Genomic DNA, 21831 nt, shown 5'->3' with positions numbered 1-21831 from the left:
AGTTTGTGCTGGTTGCGGCCCCAATGAGATCTGTGTTGGTAGAATTTCAAATATACTGGTCCTGGTTTCTGTGCTGCACTTAAAGTACTGGTTAGGATGATCTTTGACAACTCATTTTAAGATTTTAAAGACTTCAGTCAAGTCCCCCCTAATTCTCCTTTGCTCTAGGTTAAATAAATTCAGTTACTTCAACCTATCTTTGTAGCTGATGCCAATAAGCACGGGGATTATATGAAATACAGTATATGAAAAGCTGACTCCTTGAGCAAAATACTATAAGAGATAAACACTGAGCATTTTCCTGCTTGATTGATTACTTGTGCTCAGGTTGTCACAGGAAGGCGAATGACACCGAATTCAATTCCTCCTCCGGGGATGTCATTGAATACAGCGACTGTGTTGTTGTGCCTTTGTGGGAATTGATTGTAATGTTATATCAATAGTTCATTCATTCATTCATAATTAATTCCATATAAGCTTGTACATTAAAATAAAATCATACACATAGAAATGAAACCGATATGACTGTCAAGTGCAAGGTCATTGGCATTAGCAGCAATACCACTGCCCCCCCCAACCCTCCTTTCTTGTGTTGAATGTTTTTTGCTTGTATTTTATACTTCAATGTGGAATATTTCCAGAGTGTTTAACTAAGGCTGCATTTTTTTCACAGTTATTTTGGATTTCATGATTTCCGTGCAATGTATCCAGTGCCGTGTAATATGCAGTTCTTTCAGAAATTTTCACAAATAGTGTAAATATACATATTTTATAAAAAATAAATACAGCAAACGTTTGCCTTGTTGATGAACTACCTGTTACACATTTAGGAACCTGGCAGCCGGTCTATTTTGCTTCCAATAAGGTGATTGAACACACTGCATAGAGCTGCACGATTTCTTTAAAATGTCTTCAACGAAAAAGACACCAGCTGCATCAAAGATCGGAAATATATTGGGCTTTAATATATATTGGGCAGGATTTTCAAAAGGTCGTAGATGATAACTATAATGTTAATCAAGAAATCGGTGTGTAGCATTGATTGTTATTTTCAAGCAGTCATAATCGTCCTATTGTGATTTGAGACTTTCTTGTTTGAGTGGGAATTTAAAAGCAAATCAGTGTTAATTGTTATAATTTATCAGGAGTTAATTTGCACATGGAAAATAAGGGTTTTAATTAATAAAACAGTATATAACACCTTGAAACAGAAATTTAACAGACTGCTGCTGGTGATAGAGAGAAAGAAAGTGTACAGGATAATTTCTTAGACAACCTAGATAATTCAATACTTGTAGTTATGAAAATATTTTAGCCTTTTCTATACTTACAACAACTACAAACACAAATGGTATTTCAAGCATATTTATTGATAGCCTACAATCGTACATGCTAAAATAGACAAAAGTAGATGCCAACATAAGAAAATAAACTCCAACCAATATACAAATGGCTTGCTGTATTTTTTTTCTGTTTAACCAAAAAAAGTTTGCACAATGCACATTAAGAGTTGTATATAGTAAGCTGCAGCAAAATATTCCTCCCGAAAGACGGTAAATAACTAGTGGGGTTTTGTTTTTATTTATTATTTTTTTAAATTCGTGCTGTCCAATTTTTACCCACACACCAGATCATTGTAAATCAGCATTTTATATGTGGCGTTCTAAATAAATGTACATTCTGCATGACAAAATCCACGATTTTAAATTAAGTTTACAAACTATACACAAGATATAGCCCCATGATTTTTTATTTCCATGTGGCTGCTGCTCGCTGGTGGAGAGCCATCTCGCTGTACACTAGTACTAGTTTCCATAAGAGCGAACTATGCTTCCATTCATTTTTCTTGATCTCGTTAACATGCATTTTGATTATGGAGTTCAGCTTATCTAGTTGTTAAGACAGGAAGGATGATTTAATTAACACATTTCATTTGAAAATCACTTGCTAATAAAGCTCTACTATACCAAGAGTTCGATACAATAGCACAGTTTTTTGAAAATCCTGACCATTGTTTACTTTTGAAATACCTATTTTTATACTGTGAAATGCCGAGAAAAGTTTTTTTTTTTTTTTACCATGAAAAAAAAACAGCCCTTGTGGCTAGGCCAGGAAGAAAAGGTCACATTTTTTGATGCAAAAAATGTATACAGCATTCTGTATACAAATCTATACATTCTGAATGAAAAATCAGATAACAGAACCCCAAGATCTTCAAAACAAGAAAGGGGGACCAGTCATAATATTGGAATGTTATCAAAGTCTGAAACATTAAGATTCATACTCCTTTAAGACCAGTTGCATTATCTGCTTACCTAAGGGACTGTGTGACTCTGCAGCAGTGCTAGGGAGGTTTACCTGTTTTTGGACGTCCTCTTTTGTAGTTTTCCTCTGGGGCTGGACTGGCGTGTGCACTGGACTCTGTGCCTGGGAGTCCTCTGTGACTCCGTACACTGACTGCAATGCAGAGAGCAGGAGGAGAGGTGAGCAGCACACAATCAACAGGTCACATAGGCATTTGACACACCCAGCAATGGCTGAGCCCAGTGCTTTCAGCCCTGGTCCTCACTTTTCTCAACCAGGAACAAATTTGTTTTAAACAAGCATTGTTTCACAGTGCACAAAATACTATCAACAATATACAGTAGCGGCACAAATTATGGAAAGAACAAATTATTTACAGTAAGACTAGGGGTGTGGATATAGGGCCTATTTTTCCTCACTCAGACCCCTTTACTATGTACCTTGGTATCTCTGAATAGATAATAATCTCTTTAAAAATATGCTAAATATTTTAATGAGCAAGACATCCAACAAGCAGAATGGTACCCTGAAATGTTCTCCTTTTTCTAGGAAAGCAGTAAAACTGGGGATGGGGAGTTTGTTGCTGGATAACTTCACTCAGGATACTTTCTCATTAAAATCCTTAGCATTTTTTTCAAGAGAGAATGATCTATTCAGGAATACTAAGTGTGGTAGAGTAGGTGTTCCCAATCTTAATGTGTCAAGGGTGCTGGAACTAGGGGTGCTGGAGCACCCCCTGGCTTTGCATGGCTTCCATCATATACAGGGGTTACAATTTTGTTCAATAGCTTTTAGCACCTCCAGTGTTCCAGTGCCACTGTAATGTGTAGGTTTTAGGGTTTTTAGGGTTCAGTTTCTTATTTTATATTGAGGAGTCTCAAAGCATCTGAAGGGCTATATTTGCAGAATTAACAGTTACCTTTAACTGCAGTTAAAGTTAGAATAAGTTATCATAACAATAATGCGCAAAAAAATTGCAAAGTAGCAAAGAGTAGTTCATGGACAATGACACTTGAGTCAACATGCATTCCATGTAAAATGAAACATGCAGTAAATTCTGTGATGCTGATGGTTTCAACTGGACATGAAAAGGTAAATGTACAAAACAAAAATGGCACTGCATCACATTCTGTAGAAATCTCCTATAACAGGGAGCGGTCGTTCACCCCTCACCTTCTTCACCTTCTGTGGGTTCTTCATCCTGCGGCACTTCCGTATGTCCATCTCGGTGGTGTTCACACAGCCTGGCTGCAGGGAGCGGGGGAGAGGAGAGGAGGAGAGGTGGTGAGGGGGCAAAGGGGAGAGTTGGCGAGGGGGAGAAGGGGAGATGCAGAGTCAAGAGGCAAAGGGGAAGCCAGCTACTCCTTAGTGTGACCCATCAATACAAAATCAAACCAGGTCAGCACCACTGGAATGTGCTAGTTATCTGCTTTGAAATTACTTAATAAAGAGCAGATCATTATAAATCAAGTTAACAAAGAAATAAAAAAGGTGCTTAAGTTTTCTGAAGGGCTACAGTGTGAATAAATATTGAACAGGCAGCAGTGTTTTGAGCATCGCAATACATTCGGACAGTAATACACGTCTCCCATACACTGTCTGAGCAGAAAACTACTTTAGGGTCCCAGACCAGTTTTTCCAGCTGTTACCACAGCCAACATTTTCATTTCAAAATTAGAGTGGAATAGACAAGGAAACAATTAAAGGAACTCTAGGGATAAGCGTTCTCAAATCCAGTGTGTGTGAAGTCCCCTTTGAGATTTGTAATCTTGTTTCTATAAAATATAATTGTATTTAAACATGTATTAAAATTGTTGTTAAAATTCTCTAAGTTGATTTCACCAAACTGTCATTAGCATGATATCTTGAGATAGTAAAAGCAACTCGTACATTTCATTTAGGAGCTTGCAAAACAAATTCAGAGAGCTAGGAAGGAAATTAAAAGAGAAAACCAAAACTGTGGTAGGTATACTACCCGCACCTTGCAAAGGACCATATGGACGCTGGAAATAATAAATCAAAACCAATGGTTGAAGACGTGGTGCACACGGGAAGGCTTCACCTATCTTGATCATTGGACCACTTTCTACAACGAGGACTATCTGTATAGACGGGATGGACTGCATTTAAATAACAAGGGAACTAGTCTACTCGGAGAAAAGATCCACGAGCAGGTTCGGAAGCATTTAAAATAGAAAGGAAGGGGGGAGAAGGTGAGAAAGAGAAAATCGAAGTCCCCCCCGAAGGAGAACTACTTGGGAACACAAAAAAACAGAAGGGAGACCGCATCAAAACTAGGGCAACAACTAAGGTAAGACAACCATTAAATGTATTTATCTAAATGCTAGAAGTATCAGAAACAAAATTCTAGAACTTGAAGCTACTGCACTAACAGGTAACTATGATGTGATAGGTGTTACAGAAACGTGGTTATCTGAGCGTGATGGGGCCGAATATAATATTTGTGGGTATACACTGTATAGGAAAGCCCGGCAGGACTGAACAGAATCCGCGAGTGCGGAGGGCTGTATTCTGGCCCATAACTGTCGGTTTGTCCACAATGGGGTAAGCCCAGGTGTTAAACTGGACAACAAAGGAAAAGAAGAAAAAAAACGAATCCCCCATCAATGTGGGTCAGAATAACAGACAAAAATTCAAAGAGCATAATAATAGGAGCATGCTATAGACCGCCAGATTCAGACGGTTAGCAAAATAATCTGTTGTATACAATGACATTATAAATGTGTGAAGCAAAGGAGAAGCCATATTAATGGGGGATTTCAACTTCCCCCCATATAAAATGGGAAAACCCGGTGGGTAGCGCGAAGGATGAAATAGAAATGGTGGAAATGACAAATGACTGCTTCCTAACACAATTTGTGAAGGCACCCACTAGGAGGGGAGGCATGCCTTGATTTAGTCTTTTCAAATAACGAAGATAGAATAACTAAAACAGAGGTCAGAGAACCACTGGCAAACTCAGACCACAACATGGTCTCATTTTAAGTGTCCCCAAAAAGTAATGACTAAAGCTAAGGTTTATAATTTTAGAAAAGCCAACTATGAAGGCATGAAACAGAGACTAACAGAAGTAGATTAGAGTAAAATAGAGAAAACACCCACAGAAGAAGGAATGGTTGTTCTTCAGAAATGTAGTACTAGAGGCGCAAAAACAATTATATCCCTAAAGTAGAAAAATCTAAATGTAAAACTAAATTGCCAAAAAAGTTTAATAGATCAATTAAAAAAAATATTCAGCGAAAAAAGGCACATTCACAGAGCATTAAAAAGGGAGTACACAGAAAGAGTACACAGAACTGCAAATGCAAGTCAAAAAGGAAGTTAGAAAGGCCAAGAGAGAAATAGAAATGAACATTGCTAAGGGAGCTAAAACCAATTCCAAAATGTTTTTCCAATATTACAACAGGAGAATATTCAAAGAGGAGATTAAATGTTTACGGAGGATTAAAGTTTAAGACCATACCAAAATGGCACACCAAAAACATTGCTTTTATTTCTGACTGGAAGAAAAAAAAATAAGATGGCAAAATCGTAGAGGAAGAAAATAAAATAGCAAATATATTAAATGATTACTTTTCACAAGTTTTTACAAAGGAAGCTATGACAAACATGCCCCACATGTCATCCATTTCCTATCCAGTTTTAAATAACTTTAACATAACTGAAGCAGAAGTGTTAAAGGGACTAGGAGCTCTTAAAATAAACAAATCCCCTGGGCCGGATGAGATTCTCCCAGTAGTACTCAAAGAAATGAAAGAAAACAAACCGCTAACCAAGATCAAACAGCATCTCTTGACATAGGGGTCGTACCAACAGACTGGAAAATTGCAAACGTAATACCGATCCCCCAAAAGGGAAACAAAACTGAACCAGGTAACTACAGACCAGTAAGCCTGACTTCTATTATATGCAGACACTATAATAAGAGCCAAAATGGAAAATTACCTATATGGTAACAGGGTACTGGGAGACAGTCAACATGGTTTTAGGAAAGGGAGATTGTGTCTAACTAACCTGCTTGATTTTTTTATTTTTTTTGAGGATGCAACATCGATAATGAATAATTGCAAAGCATATGACATGGTTTATTTAGATTTCCAGAAAGCTTTTGACAAAGTCCTGCACAAAAGATTAATTCTCAAACTGAACGCAGTAGGGATTCAAGAAAACACATGTACATTGATTAGGGAGTGGTTAACATGTAGAATACATTAAGTACTGATTAGAGGAAAAACCTCATAATTGAGTGTGGTAACCAGCGGTGTACCACAGGGATCAGTATTAGGTCCTCTGCTATTCCTAATCTACATTAATGATTTAGATTCTGGTATAGTAAGCAAACTTGTTAAATTTGCAGACGACACAAAAGTAGGAGGAGTGGCAAACACTGTTGCAGCAGCAAAGGTCATTCAAAATGATCTAGACAAGATTCAGAACTGGGCAGACACATGGCAAATGACATTTAATAGAGAAAAGTGTAAGGTACTGCACTCATGCAATAAAAATGTACATTATAAATATCATATGGGAGATATTGAAATTGGAGAAGGAATCTATGAAAAAGACCTAGGAGTTTTTGTTGACTCAGAAATGTCTTCATCTAGACAATGTGGGGAAGCTATAAAAAAGGCTAACAAGATGCTCGGATACATTGTGAAAAGTGTTGAATTTAAATCAAGGGAAGTAATGTTAAAACTGTACAATGCACTAGTAAGACCTCATCTTGAATGCATTATTGTGTGTTCAGTTCTGGTCACCTCGCTATAAAAAAGATATTGCTGCTCTAGAAACGACCTAATTCAAGCATTCAAAATTCTAAAAGGTATTGACAGTGTCGACCCAAGGGACTTTTTTCAGCCTGAAAAAAGAAACAAGGACCAGGGGGTCACAAATGGAGTTTAGAAAAAGGGGCATTCAGAACAGAAAATAGGAGGCACTTTTTTACACAGAGAATTGTGAGGTCTGGAATCAACTCCCCAGTAATGTTGTTGAAGCTGACACCCTGGGATCCTTCAAGAAGCTGCTTGATGAGATTTTTGGGATCAATAAGCTACTAACAACCAAACGAGCAAGATGGGCCGAATGGCCTCCTCTCGTTTGTAAACTTTATGTTCTTATGTTCTTATGAGTAGTCCATTCAAAAAAAAGGGAAAGGATATAAAATTAATGCTAATGGCAATTTGGAGTAAATAGCTTGCATATCTAGTTCAGGCTTTTCAACTGGTAAGTGTAGCCATTCTGTGAAAGATACCTGAGACAGATAAAACGTACCAGAATGCATTGCAATGCGAGTTGAAAAGTCTGATCTGTCCCAAACTGTCCTAGTGCACATGGAGTCATATGGTAACCCTACCTCCATTTCGACCGCATACGTGGATAAACCAGCTCTGCGCAGTACATGTCCCTCCCCCCATCCCCGCCCCAAAAACTCACAACAGGCCGGTGCACATCCCAGAACGCTCGTTCCTGGCTGTCCAAAATCTTCCTCTCAGTTTTGTCCTTTTTCCTGTCGACCCTAAACAATGAAAAAGCTGAAAAAACTTACTAGGGACCCTAAACAATGAAAAAGCTGAAAAAACTTACTAGGGAGTACACAGCACACCAATTAGAATAATTAGAAAGCAGCAGAGATAAAGGAACCCACCACAGCACATTTGGTCAGGCAGTATTTCTAAATTTCTTTATGTGCTTCTTGTAAATACTTACTTGACCTGGGCCTCAGCCTGCATAAAGATGAACTCCCATTTTCTTGCGAAGGCCCTTTGTAATCTGGCTAGATTTTCCTGCAATGGAAAGAAAACAATAAAATCAGCAATATATATATTTATGTCTTGGCCCTCAAGTCCTCAAGCTCCAAACATCCTTTTTCAGGCACTCAAGAAAAAACTAAAGTAAGTTGGCAAACATTTCAATATGCTTTACCATACCTCTTTGGCGTCACAATGCTTACCTATGCTTTAATATGTTCACAGTGCTTTATTATACACTGCTATGCTTTTACTATGGGAAACTTTCATAAGGGGATGGGAAATAAGGAAGTAGGAAATATGTACCCTACAATTAATAGTGCTTTTTTACTGCTGGAATATCTGCGATAAGCTGTTCTATTACAGTAGCAGTATGTGAAAATGATCAATTGTGTTATAATTGCTTACGTTTAGTCAAGAATAACAAACACTAAACCAAATGTGGTGTATTTTGGCTTCTATCACAGTGCTAATACAGGTGAGACAAAGCTATGAATTGCTTTTCTCCAGTATATTTCAACTTTACTTTTCATTCAGCATCAGTCTTTTCAAACTAAGACATGTGCAGAGTTATGGATTTGTCTACGCATGTTATTGTTGTAACTTATTATATGAATGTGCAGCCTTCCTTGTTCCAGGTCTCTCTTGAAACAAGATGTTACATCAAGAGATTACCTGGTAAAATTTGGTAACATACATATATTAACATGTTAATACATTGGTAATTACAAATGTTTTACTGTTTTAATAAGCGTGCAATTACAGTACATGAGACTGACATGTACCACATGCACTGGCTTTACACATAAACCCATTAAACAGCCTTATTCAAATAAAGAGCAAGCTCAGTAGTTGAGAGGTAAGTATATGTTTTGTGCTAATGTCAGTATTACAAACTCACCAGTTGCTAAGATGCACTACACTGTAGTTACCATGCAATACCAAATGAACGTGGTAATTACACAGTTGTTAGTGTTCTTATGTGTTTAAACCCAAGTGCTATCAATAACAAATCAATAAAATTATTGATAGCACTTGGATTTAAACATATGTGGTATCTGCATATCAAGCTTTTCTTCAAAGTGCTCTTCCACTAAATCCTAATTTCTCTTCACATAACAGCTAACTGATCAGCTGATGTCACCAGAACACCACGACAGCTTCACAACAGATTTAGCCATTGGTTTGTTACTGCTTGCTACTCATCTCATGTTTTATCTACAGATTAATTTTGAATTATTAAATGAAGCCTGCTATCTGTGAAAGCCTGACCTGCCTTGAACTCCGATTGATCCTGCACATGATGCCTATTGATTCCTGCACCTTTCTTGTTAAACATGGTCAGGTGTTCAATTTTCACAGGACCCTGTTTGTGTTTGAAACACTGCTATCAAATATGAAAGGAAACTGTTTAATTATGTCTTCATTTCCAAGCCATTCTTTTTGTATAGCTTCAGCTCAGTGTCAGTCATGAATTTCCTGTTCTATGGTAAATAACGTTTGTTTAAAGCTTAGTTATGGTAGTCCTATTGCACACTTGCATGACTTATAGTATTACATCCAATATATTTTATACTCAGAATACAGTGTATTACCTCAGTAATGGAATACTGGAAATGAAAGCATCATTTGATACAATATGTAGGTGCTATTTTGATGCTGAAGCTCCACAGTATGACCAAAGCCAAAAACTATTTTTTTCCTCTCCCCCTCTTTGTCTTCCACTAACATTGCCAGTGTTAGAGCCGCAGCAGCCGTCCTTCCTTTTAACACAGTAACCTTTATTGCATTACTTTGTTGCCAGAGTTCTTCGAACTTGTCTTGTCTTTTGGGAACAACGCATTTACAAGCAACACATGTCTCCATTTTGTGGCCATCAACACCAGTAGCTTGTTTGACAGAAGTATAAAACTTGTGGTTCAGGTTTGTTATGCCAGCAATGCCCATACATCCTGTACTTACTGCTTCATAGTCAGCTAGCTCCAGTCTGGCTTTGTTCTGCATTGTCCTCTTGCAGAGGTAGATGGCTGTAAACAGAGCAGAAATCTTCAGAAGAGTAATATAGAGCCCACTGTTTTCAAACTGTAATGAATCGGCATCTCAGCCCATTAAATTGAATGGAAAGACAAGGGCTAGACATGAACCGCAAACCATATGGTTCAAAGAACCTCTTACCATTTAACTAGAGAGCAAGTTTTGTTGTCGAGAGGTACATGCAAAGAATAAAACCTGTGGCCTTTTCAGAAAACTTGTATTGATTCCTGTCACAGAGACGGCCGAAGTGGGCGGCGTCAGAACCAGGAAAAGGAATGAAATACACAACAGACAGGATGAAATGAAATGATGAAGACGCCTGTTGGCGCCGGTTTATTACAAAATAAAATTTTTAAACAAACACGAAAACACAGGACACGGCACTCTACGCCAAAATAAATAGACAAACAAAAACGGTGCACGGACAGAGACTGACAAACACGGTGAGTTTTAAATAAACAAGTATCGTGCTGGTCCCACCAGCACGCAATAGCAATTGATATATTTAAGTTTCTCCGTCTCTCGCTCCCGTTCTCCACTCACCGAACACCCAACCGCGAGTATGTGACAACGTGCATCTATATATACTGATGTGCTGGGATTCAATTACCAACTAATTATTCACTTGAATCCCAGCACGTGAATTAATAAAGTGCAATTCCCCGTGCTCACATATTACTACATTTTACTTGTACGTGAAGTGCTGTGCAATCCTCTTGCCTAAATACACATATACATTTTTAACACTCGTGTTACACAGACCCGTTTATATCCCGTGTACTAATGTCTATACACAAACATTTAAACACACCACAGATAATATACACAGGGGCGGGCACTTTGTCACAATTCCTTATTCAGCAAAATATTATTTTTACCAATATTACTCCTGCAAGAAACCTAACAATACCCAGAACTGAATGCTCTCTCTCTCTCTCTCTCTCTCTCTCTCTCTCTCTCTCTCTCTCTCTCTCTCTCTCTCTCTCTCTCTCTCTCTCTCTCTCTCTCTCTCTCTCTCTCTCTCTCTCTCTCTCCTCTCTCTCTCTCTCTCTCTCTCTCTCTCTCTCTCTCTCCTATGAGGGTTCATGGTGTATCCTGTAGTAACACGTTTCAATGAAGCACATAACCTGGGTACATGCTCAAGCTCTAATTGTACGGGATGGAAAATTACCATTATTAAATTTGGCAGATTTTACATTGGGGGATTTTGACAGTTTTTGAATTGTCATTTTTCATTTAGCATGGCTTTCACAAGCACAAAATTCCCAATTTAAAATAAAAAGAAGTTGATTGTAAAATTGGAGGTTCATTTTCCTCATCTCTCTGGTGAAATAAAGAAAAGAGAAAATAGTTCTTACCGTAATCTGTGTTCTCTGGCTCCCAGCAGTTTGATGGCCAGAAATAAGGAGCCTGGAGAGAAACAATGGCACTGTCAGTACCAAAAAAACAGTGTGCTATTGTATGAGAACCAACAGGCAATACGTGTTCCAAATCCATTGGTCTGGTTCTTCTAGGGTTTCTGTTGGATCATTGTTATAATATATTTATACATTTTGTAAGGCCATATCTCATTGATTTAACATTTTGGTCACTCCTATTTTGGTCATTCCTGTTCTACAAATTAAAATAATATGTATCTACCCTTGGAGTTCAAAATATATTTTTGTATGGCTCAATCATTATTGTTTATAATGCTTCACTTCTATCAGATGATTCCACGGTTCTGTAACAGGGAGGTTTTGATTCCTTCCAGTGACACAATTATTTTCTTTGCCAATATGCTTGCAGAAAGTATTACCATCTTCTTTGTATTTTTTAATTAAAATCTTTAGCATATATTTAAAGAATGTAAAGAGCAGCTCAGGTAGGAAGTCAATAATACAAAGGGCGACTGGTAATGTAAATTCCAACATTTTAATTCTCTACAAGAAACCTTCACTAAGGGGGGCTCCCGAGTGACGCAACCAGTAAAGGGTTGCACCCTATAGCCTGGAGATCGCAAGTTCGAATGTCACAGCCAACCATGACCGGGAGTTCCTAAGGGGTGGCGCACAATCGACCAAGTGCTGCCTGAGTAGGGAGGGCTTAGGCTCAGCAGGAGAATCCATGGCTCACTGCGCATCAGTGACCCCTGTGGCCGATAGGGCGCCTGTGGTTTTGCAGTGGAGCCACCAGATCTGTGTTGTCCTCCGGCACTATATGTCGGATGGCAACGCTGTGGATCTAAAGTGCAAAAAATGACAGATTGGGCATACTAAAGTGGGGAGAAAAACAGGGTAAAAAATTGGCGACAACTAAATTAAATTTTTTTTAAAAAAAAAGAAACCTCCTCTAAAAAAAGTAGTTTAAGAGATTGAGCTACCCAATTAGCTCGGGACATCTGAAGAATAGAAAGTCATTTTTTCCCTGTAATGTTGTGAGGATTGTTAGTATTTTATCAGCAAATTGCTATTTTCAGATTCGCAGCAGGCAGTGTTAAGCACACTTTCACATGGTGACACAGTTGCTATTATTGTTTTGCATTGTTTTTTGTCTTGTGAGGGCATATCTTGAAGCATTTTTATTTCATGTACATCAGTGGCTCATTTTGTTGGTCTCTTTCCTGGCCTAGCTGAGTCTTTGATTCCGTCTGGGCTTGAGATAATTAGATTCTCAGTGAAAGGTGAGGAATATGTAGTAAGTTTAGTGCAATAATTACTGTGGTTCAATTAGCATATCAGTGTTGCTTTATTGAATAAGTAGTTTCAAATTACAATTTCTATGTTCCCTCACTGCAGCAATTCCCAACACAGCTCAGGAGAAATGAAAGTCAGCGGGCGTCCTCTGATCCCACGACCGACCCATGACCTGATTCCCCCCTGTCTCATATTCACTCACTTGGAAGCGGTAGAAAGTCCCATCATCCTTCAGTGTCAGGACATGGTCTGATATTGGGAAAAGGTAGCCATGTGCAGCAACCAGACTTCCTAAGTGGATTGCTTCACCTGAAAAACAAAGTCCGCTTTGCTTTAGATTATATTAACATCTCATGAGAAGTGAACGACAGCTTGCCAGTCTGTTGAGAAGCCTGATAGAAACTTTTCATCAGACAACTGGTAGTTAATAAGTAACAGTTACAGATATCTATAAAGAAAATTAATGTATGCATTAAAAAGAAACAAATAATAGTACCATAGCTGTTAAAACAGTATTATTGTTATCTATGTTAAAGTCTAATCACATATTATTATTGTTTATATCAAATATAAAATGGGATTTAATCTACCAGTATGTCATTTTTTTAATTTTTGGAATTAAGCATTTCATTTTTTTAAATTAAAACTAAAAAAGGTTCAACCAAAAGAAAGAAATTGGACAGGGAATCATAAAGTCTCCAGGTAATGTGGTACTATTATCTATTGTACCCCAGGAATGGAATTTACAGTGTTGTGTAAAATCATAAATGGAACTGAGGGTCTACAGGAATCTTACAATTGTGTGTGTGTGTGTGTGTATGATTCTATGTGTGTGATTGCAACTGTGTGTGACTATCTGTGTGCGTGTGACTATGTGTAACTGTGTGTGTGACTGTGCGTGTGACTCTGTGTAACTGTGTAAATATGTGTGTGTGTGTGTGACTATGTATGTGTGACTCTATATGTGTAACTATGTGTGTGTGTGCGTGTGTGACTGTGTGTAATTATGTGTGTGTGTGACTGTGTGTGTGTGTGCGTGTGTGTGTGCAGGTGTGCGTGTGTGACTCTATATGTGTAACGATGTGTGTGTGTGACTATGTGTGCGTGTGTGTATGTGTGTGTGTGTGCGCGTGCGTGTGACTATGTGTGACTTTTTGCATGCCTGTGCTTACCTGGATCTTCAATGATTAGGTTCTTCATCAGCCACTGCACAATGTCAGCACCTAATGAAAATAAATCAAGACTCAAATGCTGTACAATTACAACATAATGGGAACAAGCATGTCCAGAACAAATACATTGTGTGTAAAACTCCAAAATGTGTCAATTCGTGCATACTACTTTATCTTTTATTTTAGATTTTCCTAGAAATAAAATGTTCAGCAACAGTTGCAACGCACTTCCAGTGAGAAGGTATTGAGTGAAGTAACTAACATATGTTTCATAAGCAGGACGTACGATGGCAGGGTATTTAGCTGAATGTAAAAAGCGGTGGGGGTTTGAGTTTTAGAAATAGGACTGGATACCAGAAGACAAAATGCATTTTATCATAATATAGCCATGTTTTGACATTTTGAAATATTTTATAAGAAAGTCAAACGTATGGTGGGCATAGAAGTTAGACAATATCACAACCACTGCACTGTGCAGTATTTGTTCCAAATCCATTGTGTTACCATTGCTGGTAATGCTATGGTCTGCTAATGGTTCATGAAATGCTTTGATAGTGTGATCTCAGTAGAATTTAGTTTTTGGTTTTTAAATTTTCTGTATGCCGACTATAGCCCCTCGTCTTTCATAAGCATTCACATGAAGCAAATTAATGAGGAAAACCTGCATCATGTTGTTAATTATTCAGCAGAATAAACCTGTAGAAACTGTTGAGCTCATACAGGGTATGGGAAGCTGTCTGCAAGCAATGGGGACGCTGCTTTTCAAAGTGTTGCTGTTGGGTTAGGGGGCAGGGGAGTTAGAGTCATCATCACCACATCCAGTCTCCACCTGTTACTCAAACCAGGGATGAGCTGTGTTGTGTAAAACTGAGTTGTGGGCTCTGTTTTCTACAAATACCAAAATAAAAAAAAGGGTATTTTCTGTAACCTTTCCTACAGTAATTTTAACTATGTACCAAATATGATTTAGGCACTATAAATATATTCCCTGTTCCTGTAGGTACTCCTGCCAAGTTAGAATAAGGGCTGGAGCAACTTCCACGACTGTATACAGGATTAAACTTTATGGGAAAGCTAGAGCAGCACACAACTACCTCAGTTGTTTGAATGACATTCACAAAAGGTCAAGACATCTGAAAAAAAACTATAGCAGTTTTATTAAGGGTGGCCTCATACTGTGCAACTCATTAAGACAAGAAGCACGGTTACTTGGTGAAAAGAGACACCTTACACCACTGGCTTGACATTGACTGTTGATTGTGATTTAGATGTAAGGGACAGATAGCACGTCTTGTAAGTAAGCAGCAATGTGATATCCTCAAGCAGCCTGACAGCCTTGGTTAGCCTCCTCACACTTCATGAATTAAACTGAAAGCTCAGGTTAAAGATGCACAGGGCTATATAATGAATACTTAATCGTGCATCAATTTGTGGCTACACTCTTGCTGCCAACCCTGCTTGAAATGAGCACACAAAGGAAATGATCTTTATATAGCTATGGCCAAAAGTTTTGCATCACCACCTTGAATTTCAGGACTGAGGTATAATTAAAAAATAAAAATTATATATATATATATATATATATATATATATATATATATATATATATATATATATATATATTTAGATCTATTATATATATTTTTAGATCATCATGTAATCAAAGAAACTATAAAATTATATTGCATGTCTGCCGGAATATCACATTTGTCAATTTTGTTGGTTTTTCATTACATATAGAAAAATACAAAGTGGTATTTCATTAATTATGTTAACATAACATTATTCAATAGGTTTCATTCGACCTTATGAAGCACAGTGAGTTAATTCTAGGGCGATACAAACTTTTGGCCTTAGCTGTACATGTGATTAAACATACATAGTCTTTTTGTGCTAGCTTTTTGTGTCCCCATATTTAGTTGAAGAACATTGATACAGCCATGTTGAAATTAAAAAAAACAAGTAACTGGTGAATATCCCTGTAGTGGTCTCCATTTGTAAGTCAATTTTAATGGTATTGAATGTTGCCTTCTTGTTGAAATCTTAATAAAAACCGTCCCCTGTAACCTGATGAGGAGAAACAGTACCTGATGATTTTGCATCCCTAACTTGTGGGAATGCTACAGCCAATTTCCCTGTGGACTCCATACAGCCAGGAGCGAGCGCTCCCCTGACTCACCCTGTACATCACATGGCTATGCCTTTAGAACGTCTCATAACACATTTTGGGTGGATGGAGTACTATTATTGCAAGCTTCGTACATGTATGATAATAGAAAGCGCTATATAAAAAAAAAAAAAAAAAAAAAAAAAAAAACCTGTTCGATGACTCTTCTCAACAGGAACAAATGGTTTATTTTTTGTTTTATTCTGGGGTTGTGAACTCACACTTTTGATGCCAGACTCCAGTTCTTTCACACATACACAAACAAAAGCAAGAAAAACACCTGTTAATGAAACCAACAACAGCCTGGAACTGTTACAATTCATGAAACTTTATTAAATCCATCAAATAAACTTATTCAGGTCATAATCTCGAGCTCTTTCACGCTCTGAACATCAGTTGATTTGTACACCATGCTGCACATTACGAGCTTGTAAATGATCAAGGTTTTGAGATTCGACACTTAGTGGAGGTGATAACTAACGGAAAGGCTGTCTTCATACAGAGATATTTCAGCTCTATGGTGTCTATGGGCTCAAAACGAGCCTTAAGAGGTGTTCACACCGGATGCAGCATGCATGCCGCCTCCTTGCGCGTCGCTCTGCAGTCGCCGCAGCCCACTGTTCACACCAAACGCGGCAGGGGAAAGTCAGTGCCTTTCTTTTTTGCAGGGTGCTGTCTTTGGACCTGGTGCAAAAAGAAGAGGATGAACTGTCTGCCAAGGCAGCAGAGGTGTGCTCAAAGCCCAGGCACCTCACAAACAGGGTGTGTTTGTCCTGCGAGGGAAATTTCCGCCTGCAGGATGTGCATCTATCACAAAGGCACCGAAAAAAATCGAGGGGATCAAGAGTGCTGGGTTAAGCACAGCAGGCGTCGAAGCGCAGAGGTGGCGAGTCCTCGAGGCACTGAGTGCTTGAGGCACCGAGGGTGTCAAAGCACCAAGGTACAGATGCTATGGAGCACCAGGGGCCCAAGGGTCTCAAGGGCACTGGAGTGCAAGGCTAGAAAGACCTTGAAGCATCAAAATGCTGAGGCGTACAATCCTCAAGGTGCTGAGGGTGTCGAAGCATCAAGGCACCGAGGCTATGGAGAGCTGGGGCACCGAGGCCACCATGGGCACAATGTGCAGAGCTGAAAAGCCTCAAACGCATCGAAGAACTGAGGCGTGGAGTCCTCTAGGAACCAAGGGTATTGAAGCACCAAGGTACAGAGGCTCTGGGGCAGTGTGGCACCGAAGGCGCCACTGTCCAGGCTCAAAAAGTCTTGAGGTGTCAAAGCACCGGGGTGTATCGTCCTTGAGGTACAGTGTTGAAGCACAGAGTTCTTGGGCTAGCAAAGCACAGAATGCACACTGTGTAGTGCTTGAAAAGCCTCGAGGCGTCGTATAGCCAAGGCGTATCTTCCTCGAGGTACTGAGTGTCAAAGCATTGAGGTACCGCGGTCTTAGGCTAAGACGACAGTGAATGCGAGGCTCGAAAAATCTTGAGGCGTCTAAACGCTGAGGCGTGTAGCTTTCAATGCACCGGGGATGCCGTAGCACCGAGGTAATATTTCATCCATGCTCAAGTTCATTTCAGCCAATCGAAGGACAGCCATTTATTCAAACAGCACAAACCCAACCCAGACCATGTTAATATGCCTTCAACCATGGAGTTATACTGATAAACATGTAATTATAGCCATGCAGTTATACTACAGCCCTGGACAAAGCTTGAATCTCAGTTGAAATAGATGTAATGTATGTGCTGTGGCTCAGTTCAAGCCCATGTTAGTTTAGTTATTAAAGTTCCATACAGCGCCACCTCCTTCGACCTGAGTTGACGACTGTACCTACGCTGGACTATCACCTCTGTGCTCTGAAAATCTGTTTATTATAAAACCAAACAGATAGAAGGAACTGTAAACTTCAATATCCAAAGCACTGTATCTGTGAAATATTTGAGAGTCAGAGCATGGTTACCGAGGGAATATCTACACAGACATTATAAAACACGATCCATAGGCTGACCATGTATTGAATATTCCATAGAAAACAACTAGACCTGTATGGTTTTGATGAGTGTTAGTATAAAACAACTAGGACCTGTATGTACCTGTCACTACGCTGGGGATCTTGGACAAGAAGCTCTTTACCGTCCGGATGGGCACACCTCCAGTTTTGTCATCCTGTATCCGGTAAATGATATCCTCGATCTGCAAGAGAATGAAAAGAGAGAGAGAGATGTAGAGAGGAGAGGGACATTATAACTTTAAGGTCACATTTAGCTGATTGGCTGGTGATTATAGTGTATTGAAATGTCTGAAACTTGTATCTTGGGGTTTTAGTGATGTCAGAACCAGACTCTAAAAGTTTCACATGTAATTTTGCTGCCCAACCGAACATGGGTTCACATTTTGCTCAAGGCTGTCCACACCTAGTACAGGACCTCAGTGGCATCTCCCACTGTCAAGTCCCTCCTATCCAACACTACAAGACCAGGCTTTGTAAGCTGAACACTCTAATGCAGGACACTGTAGCTTTAACGCTTGCTAGCTGAATTGGATCAACCCAGGGACACTGTGACCTTTAAATTCAGAGAAAACATCCAGGGCAAAATAAATATACACAAGCAGCATCTCCAGGGAAGGAGAATGTACCTACTGAATCTGTCCTGAGGAGCGTTGTCATCCAGACCCCTCTCCTCTTCAATCACTGTGGGGTGCAATGCGTTTATACCAAGCGTATAATTATAATGTGCTTTATTGTACTTGGCGACCAGAGGGTGCGTACCAATTACTTACAATTACACACTTCCAGCAAATTGAATTATGACAGCTTTTATTAAATACAAAATTAAAACACACAGACAACACACACTTGATATTGACTGGGAGAGGTGGCTATTCTATTACCAGTATTAAGTACATACACATTCACCAATACAAATCTAAACTTTCACTAATTATGGCAATCAAGTCTCTCTGAACTAGCTCTCCAAATATACTTCACAAGGCTCAACTAGACAACATGAGCTAACAGTTCACACAGCCCAAGATGCCACGAACAGAGTTGTGTCCAAGACCCTTCTGACTCCAGCTAATCAAACCTACACAACACGCTCTAGTAGCCACAGCAACCAGGCACCAACAAAAAGAATCATGACAACAGCTACAACATCAAAAAATAAAATCAGAGAGTGGTCAAATAGCCGTCAATCCCATTTTCCAAAGGCAGAGACACAATCACACCTTCCAGTGTTGCGTCATTACCTCAGATAGGATCTAAAATTAGTATCAGAGTGCGAGACAGAGGGGACAAGGAGAGTACAGGGAGAGGCGGAGACGCAGCAATATCCTTATAAAGGTGTGCCACGTCATTTTGCAGTTTTACCATTCTTCTCCCCCATGGTTATGCAAAAGCATTTAACACAGCTTACCATGGGTTTGAATATGCTTTACCATACCTTTCTGGGCTTTACCATGCTTACCTATGTTTCACAAGGCTTTCACTGTTCTTTATTACACTTTGCTATGCTTTTATTAAGGTAAACATGTATAAAGGTAGCTGACCAAACAAGAGAGCCTTATACGTCTCATAAAATTACTTTTATTTTATCAAATACAATGACTAAATGACCAGGTGAATCATGCTGTTCCAAATGACACTACATGACTAGGCAGAGCTTGACAGAAGGAAAGTAATTCAGCTATTTAATTTAGGGTTAAACTCTTTTCCAGACATTGTACTCGTTATATAAACAGAATGCTCCATGAACTTACATTTGAGGATGGCTGTTAACAAAATCGTCATTTGTGAGAGAACCACCTATTTCCTGTAACACAGGAAGTGCATAGGACAACAAAACATCACAAATTATAGTGTAGTGTGGCATGGTAACAAAACAGAGAGGGGCTTTGTTATGCTAATGACAGAGAATGTTTTGAAATAAAATATTTTAAGCCTTTTAATGTACACAGCTAAAGACAGAGATGTGACTGCAGTCTGAAGAAACTGATATCAATAAAATGACTCCTGTCTTGGAAGCTGTGTGCCTCAGAAGGATGATTACTGTTTTTATTTACTTGTGAATGAAGTGAAAATGATGGAGCAATTTTTCTGCACTTACTGCAGACAGCTGCATTTAGTCCTAAAAGGTGCAATCACTCAGCTAGTGGAGTCGGTACAGCTGTTTGACAGAGCAGAGAGGAGGGAAGAGAGGGACTCACACAGGGTGCTAATGTGTTTTATTTAATTTCTCTTCTTTTATATCCATGATGTGAAATAGTGTGGGAATAGGGGGGCTAGGCTATTAAACATTATGAGTCATGTCTTCAAATCTATTTTAGATTACAAAAATGTATATGAAAAATTAAGATTTTTTTTTTAGGATGGTGGTACAATGCTTACAATGCTATTGCAATTTTTTTTGCATGGCTAATTTTAAAACATGAAATCTGTACTACATTAGGTTGAAAGAAAGCTTTCAGTTCCCATCCCCGGAAATCTGTTACACTTGGACTTCCTAAGTAGGGTGACCAGATTTTTAAAGCTCAAAACATATTGTTAAATAATTGACAAGACTAATTAAACCATCTATTTTAATAGTTATTTAAATAGCCATCCTCTCACTCTTAGTGAGATATTTTTTTTAAGCAGCTACTAACTTCAGTACACTCCTGGGTGTATAATTTGTGGCTAATTATTAACCATATTGTGTTAAGTATTGCTTACTTTTAAATAATGAGTTCAATAATAATAATAATAATAATAATAATAATTTTTTTGGCATTTTTTTTTCTTTTTTTTTTTTTTTTTCTTTTTTTTTTTTTTTTTTTTACTGTGTCAGGCTTTATTTATTGACGTTGTTGATGTCGGGACACCGGGACATTTGATGAAAAACTGGGACTGTCCTCAGCAGTATTTCACCTCAGCAGTATTACTGAAACATGTCAGTCAATAGGGAACAGGCTAGCTGGATCCTGACAGGAAAGAAACTGTTTAAGGGGTGTGGGAAAAATTCCACCCTTCATGTGACATGACCAAGGAGGTGCAATTACAACAGGGTAACCGGATTTTTTAATGACCCTTTCCCAAAGCGTGAGTCAATCCGTGCTCATGGAAGGGAGGTACAAGTGTTGGGCAGCACTAGAAGGATGAGTGGAAACATGCCTATAGAACAGCCAAAGAGCCAGATGGCTCATAATTCTTTAAAGACACCTTGGCTGATCTCACCTGAGTGTACTGTATCTATGGTATCTGGAACTGTACTGCAGTTCCTGAATTGAAGGTGAAGCAAAAAATGTGAGTAGTTTCAATGAGAACTATTAAAATAAGTGCAAATGAAACGAAATTAAATTTGAATGTATTCCAAATGTGATTTTTAACACCTGCGGCAGTGAAGGGTTTAAGGGTAAACTCATTATAGCCTGACACATATCCCTAATATTTATAAAAATGGATCATTCACCAAATGACTTTAAATTAGCTATCCTTGTAATGCCAGCATTTGCTCAATAAAAAAATTAAATGAAGCTGTTTTTAAAGTTGGCAGAGTCTTTTCACTTTAATCTGGTTATCTGTTGAATGACTGCCATTCTTAATTACATCCTACTCACATCCAAAGAAAGTAATGCAGTCAGGAGATGATATTCTGGTTTAAGGCATTTATACAAAACTCATGGTTTAGTAAATGGCAGAAACCTAACAGGGGCTTGGTGGCGTAATAAGTTTATGC

The 21831-nt window shown here is 38.7% G+C and overlaps 1 protein-coding gene across 3 annotated transcripts in view; it reads right to left on the bottom strand.

Annotated features, from left to right (window-relative positions):
• LOC121330112 (regulator of G-protein signaling 6-like) overlaps window positions 1-21831 on the bottom strand; it is a 163256-nt gene that overhangs the window by 17886 nt on the left and 123539 nt on the right. For all 3 annotated transcript variants that reach the window (XM_041276386.1, XM_041276383.1, XM_041276384.1), the window contains exons 3-11: window positions 18211-18310; window positions 13954-14004; window positions 12984-13090; window positions 11465-11516; window positions 10035-10099; window positions 8032-8108; window positions 7759-7840; window positions 3478-3552; window positions 2359-2457 (exon numbers count right to left, since the gene is read on the bottom strand). In XM_041276386.1, coding sequence (XP_041132320.1) covers window positions 2359-2457; window positions 3478-3552; window positions 7759-7840; window positions 8032-8108; window positions 10035-10099; window positions 11465-11516; window positions 12984-13090; window positions 13954-14004; window positions 18211-18310 — 708 coding nt within the window. The remainder of the gene's footprint in view (window positions 1-2358; window positions 2458-3477; window positions 3553-7758; window positions 7841-8031; window positions 8109-10034; window positions 10100-11464; window positions 11517-12983; window positions 13091-13953; window positions 14005-18210; window positions 18311-21831) is intronic.

This window comes from Polyodon spathula, chromosome 17, assembly GCF_017654505.1.
Source record: "Polyodon spathula isolate WHYD16114869_AA chromosome 17, ASM1765450v1, whole genome shotgun sequence".
Classification (NCBI taxonomy): domain Eukaryota; kingdom Metazoa; phylum Chordata; class Actinopteri; order Acipenseriformes; family Polyodontidae; genus Polyodon; species Polyodon spathula.
This window is presented reverse-complemented; position numbering and strand designations above follow the sequence as displayed.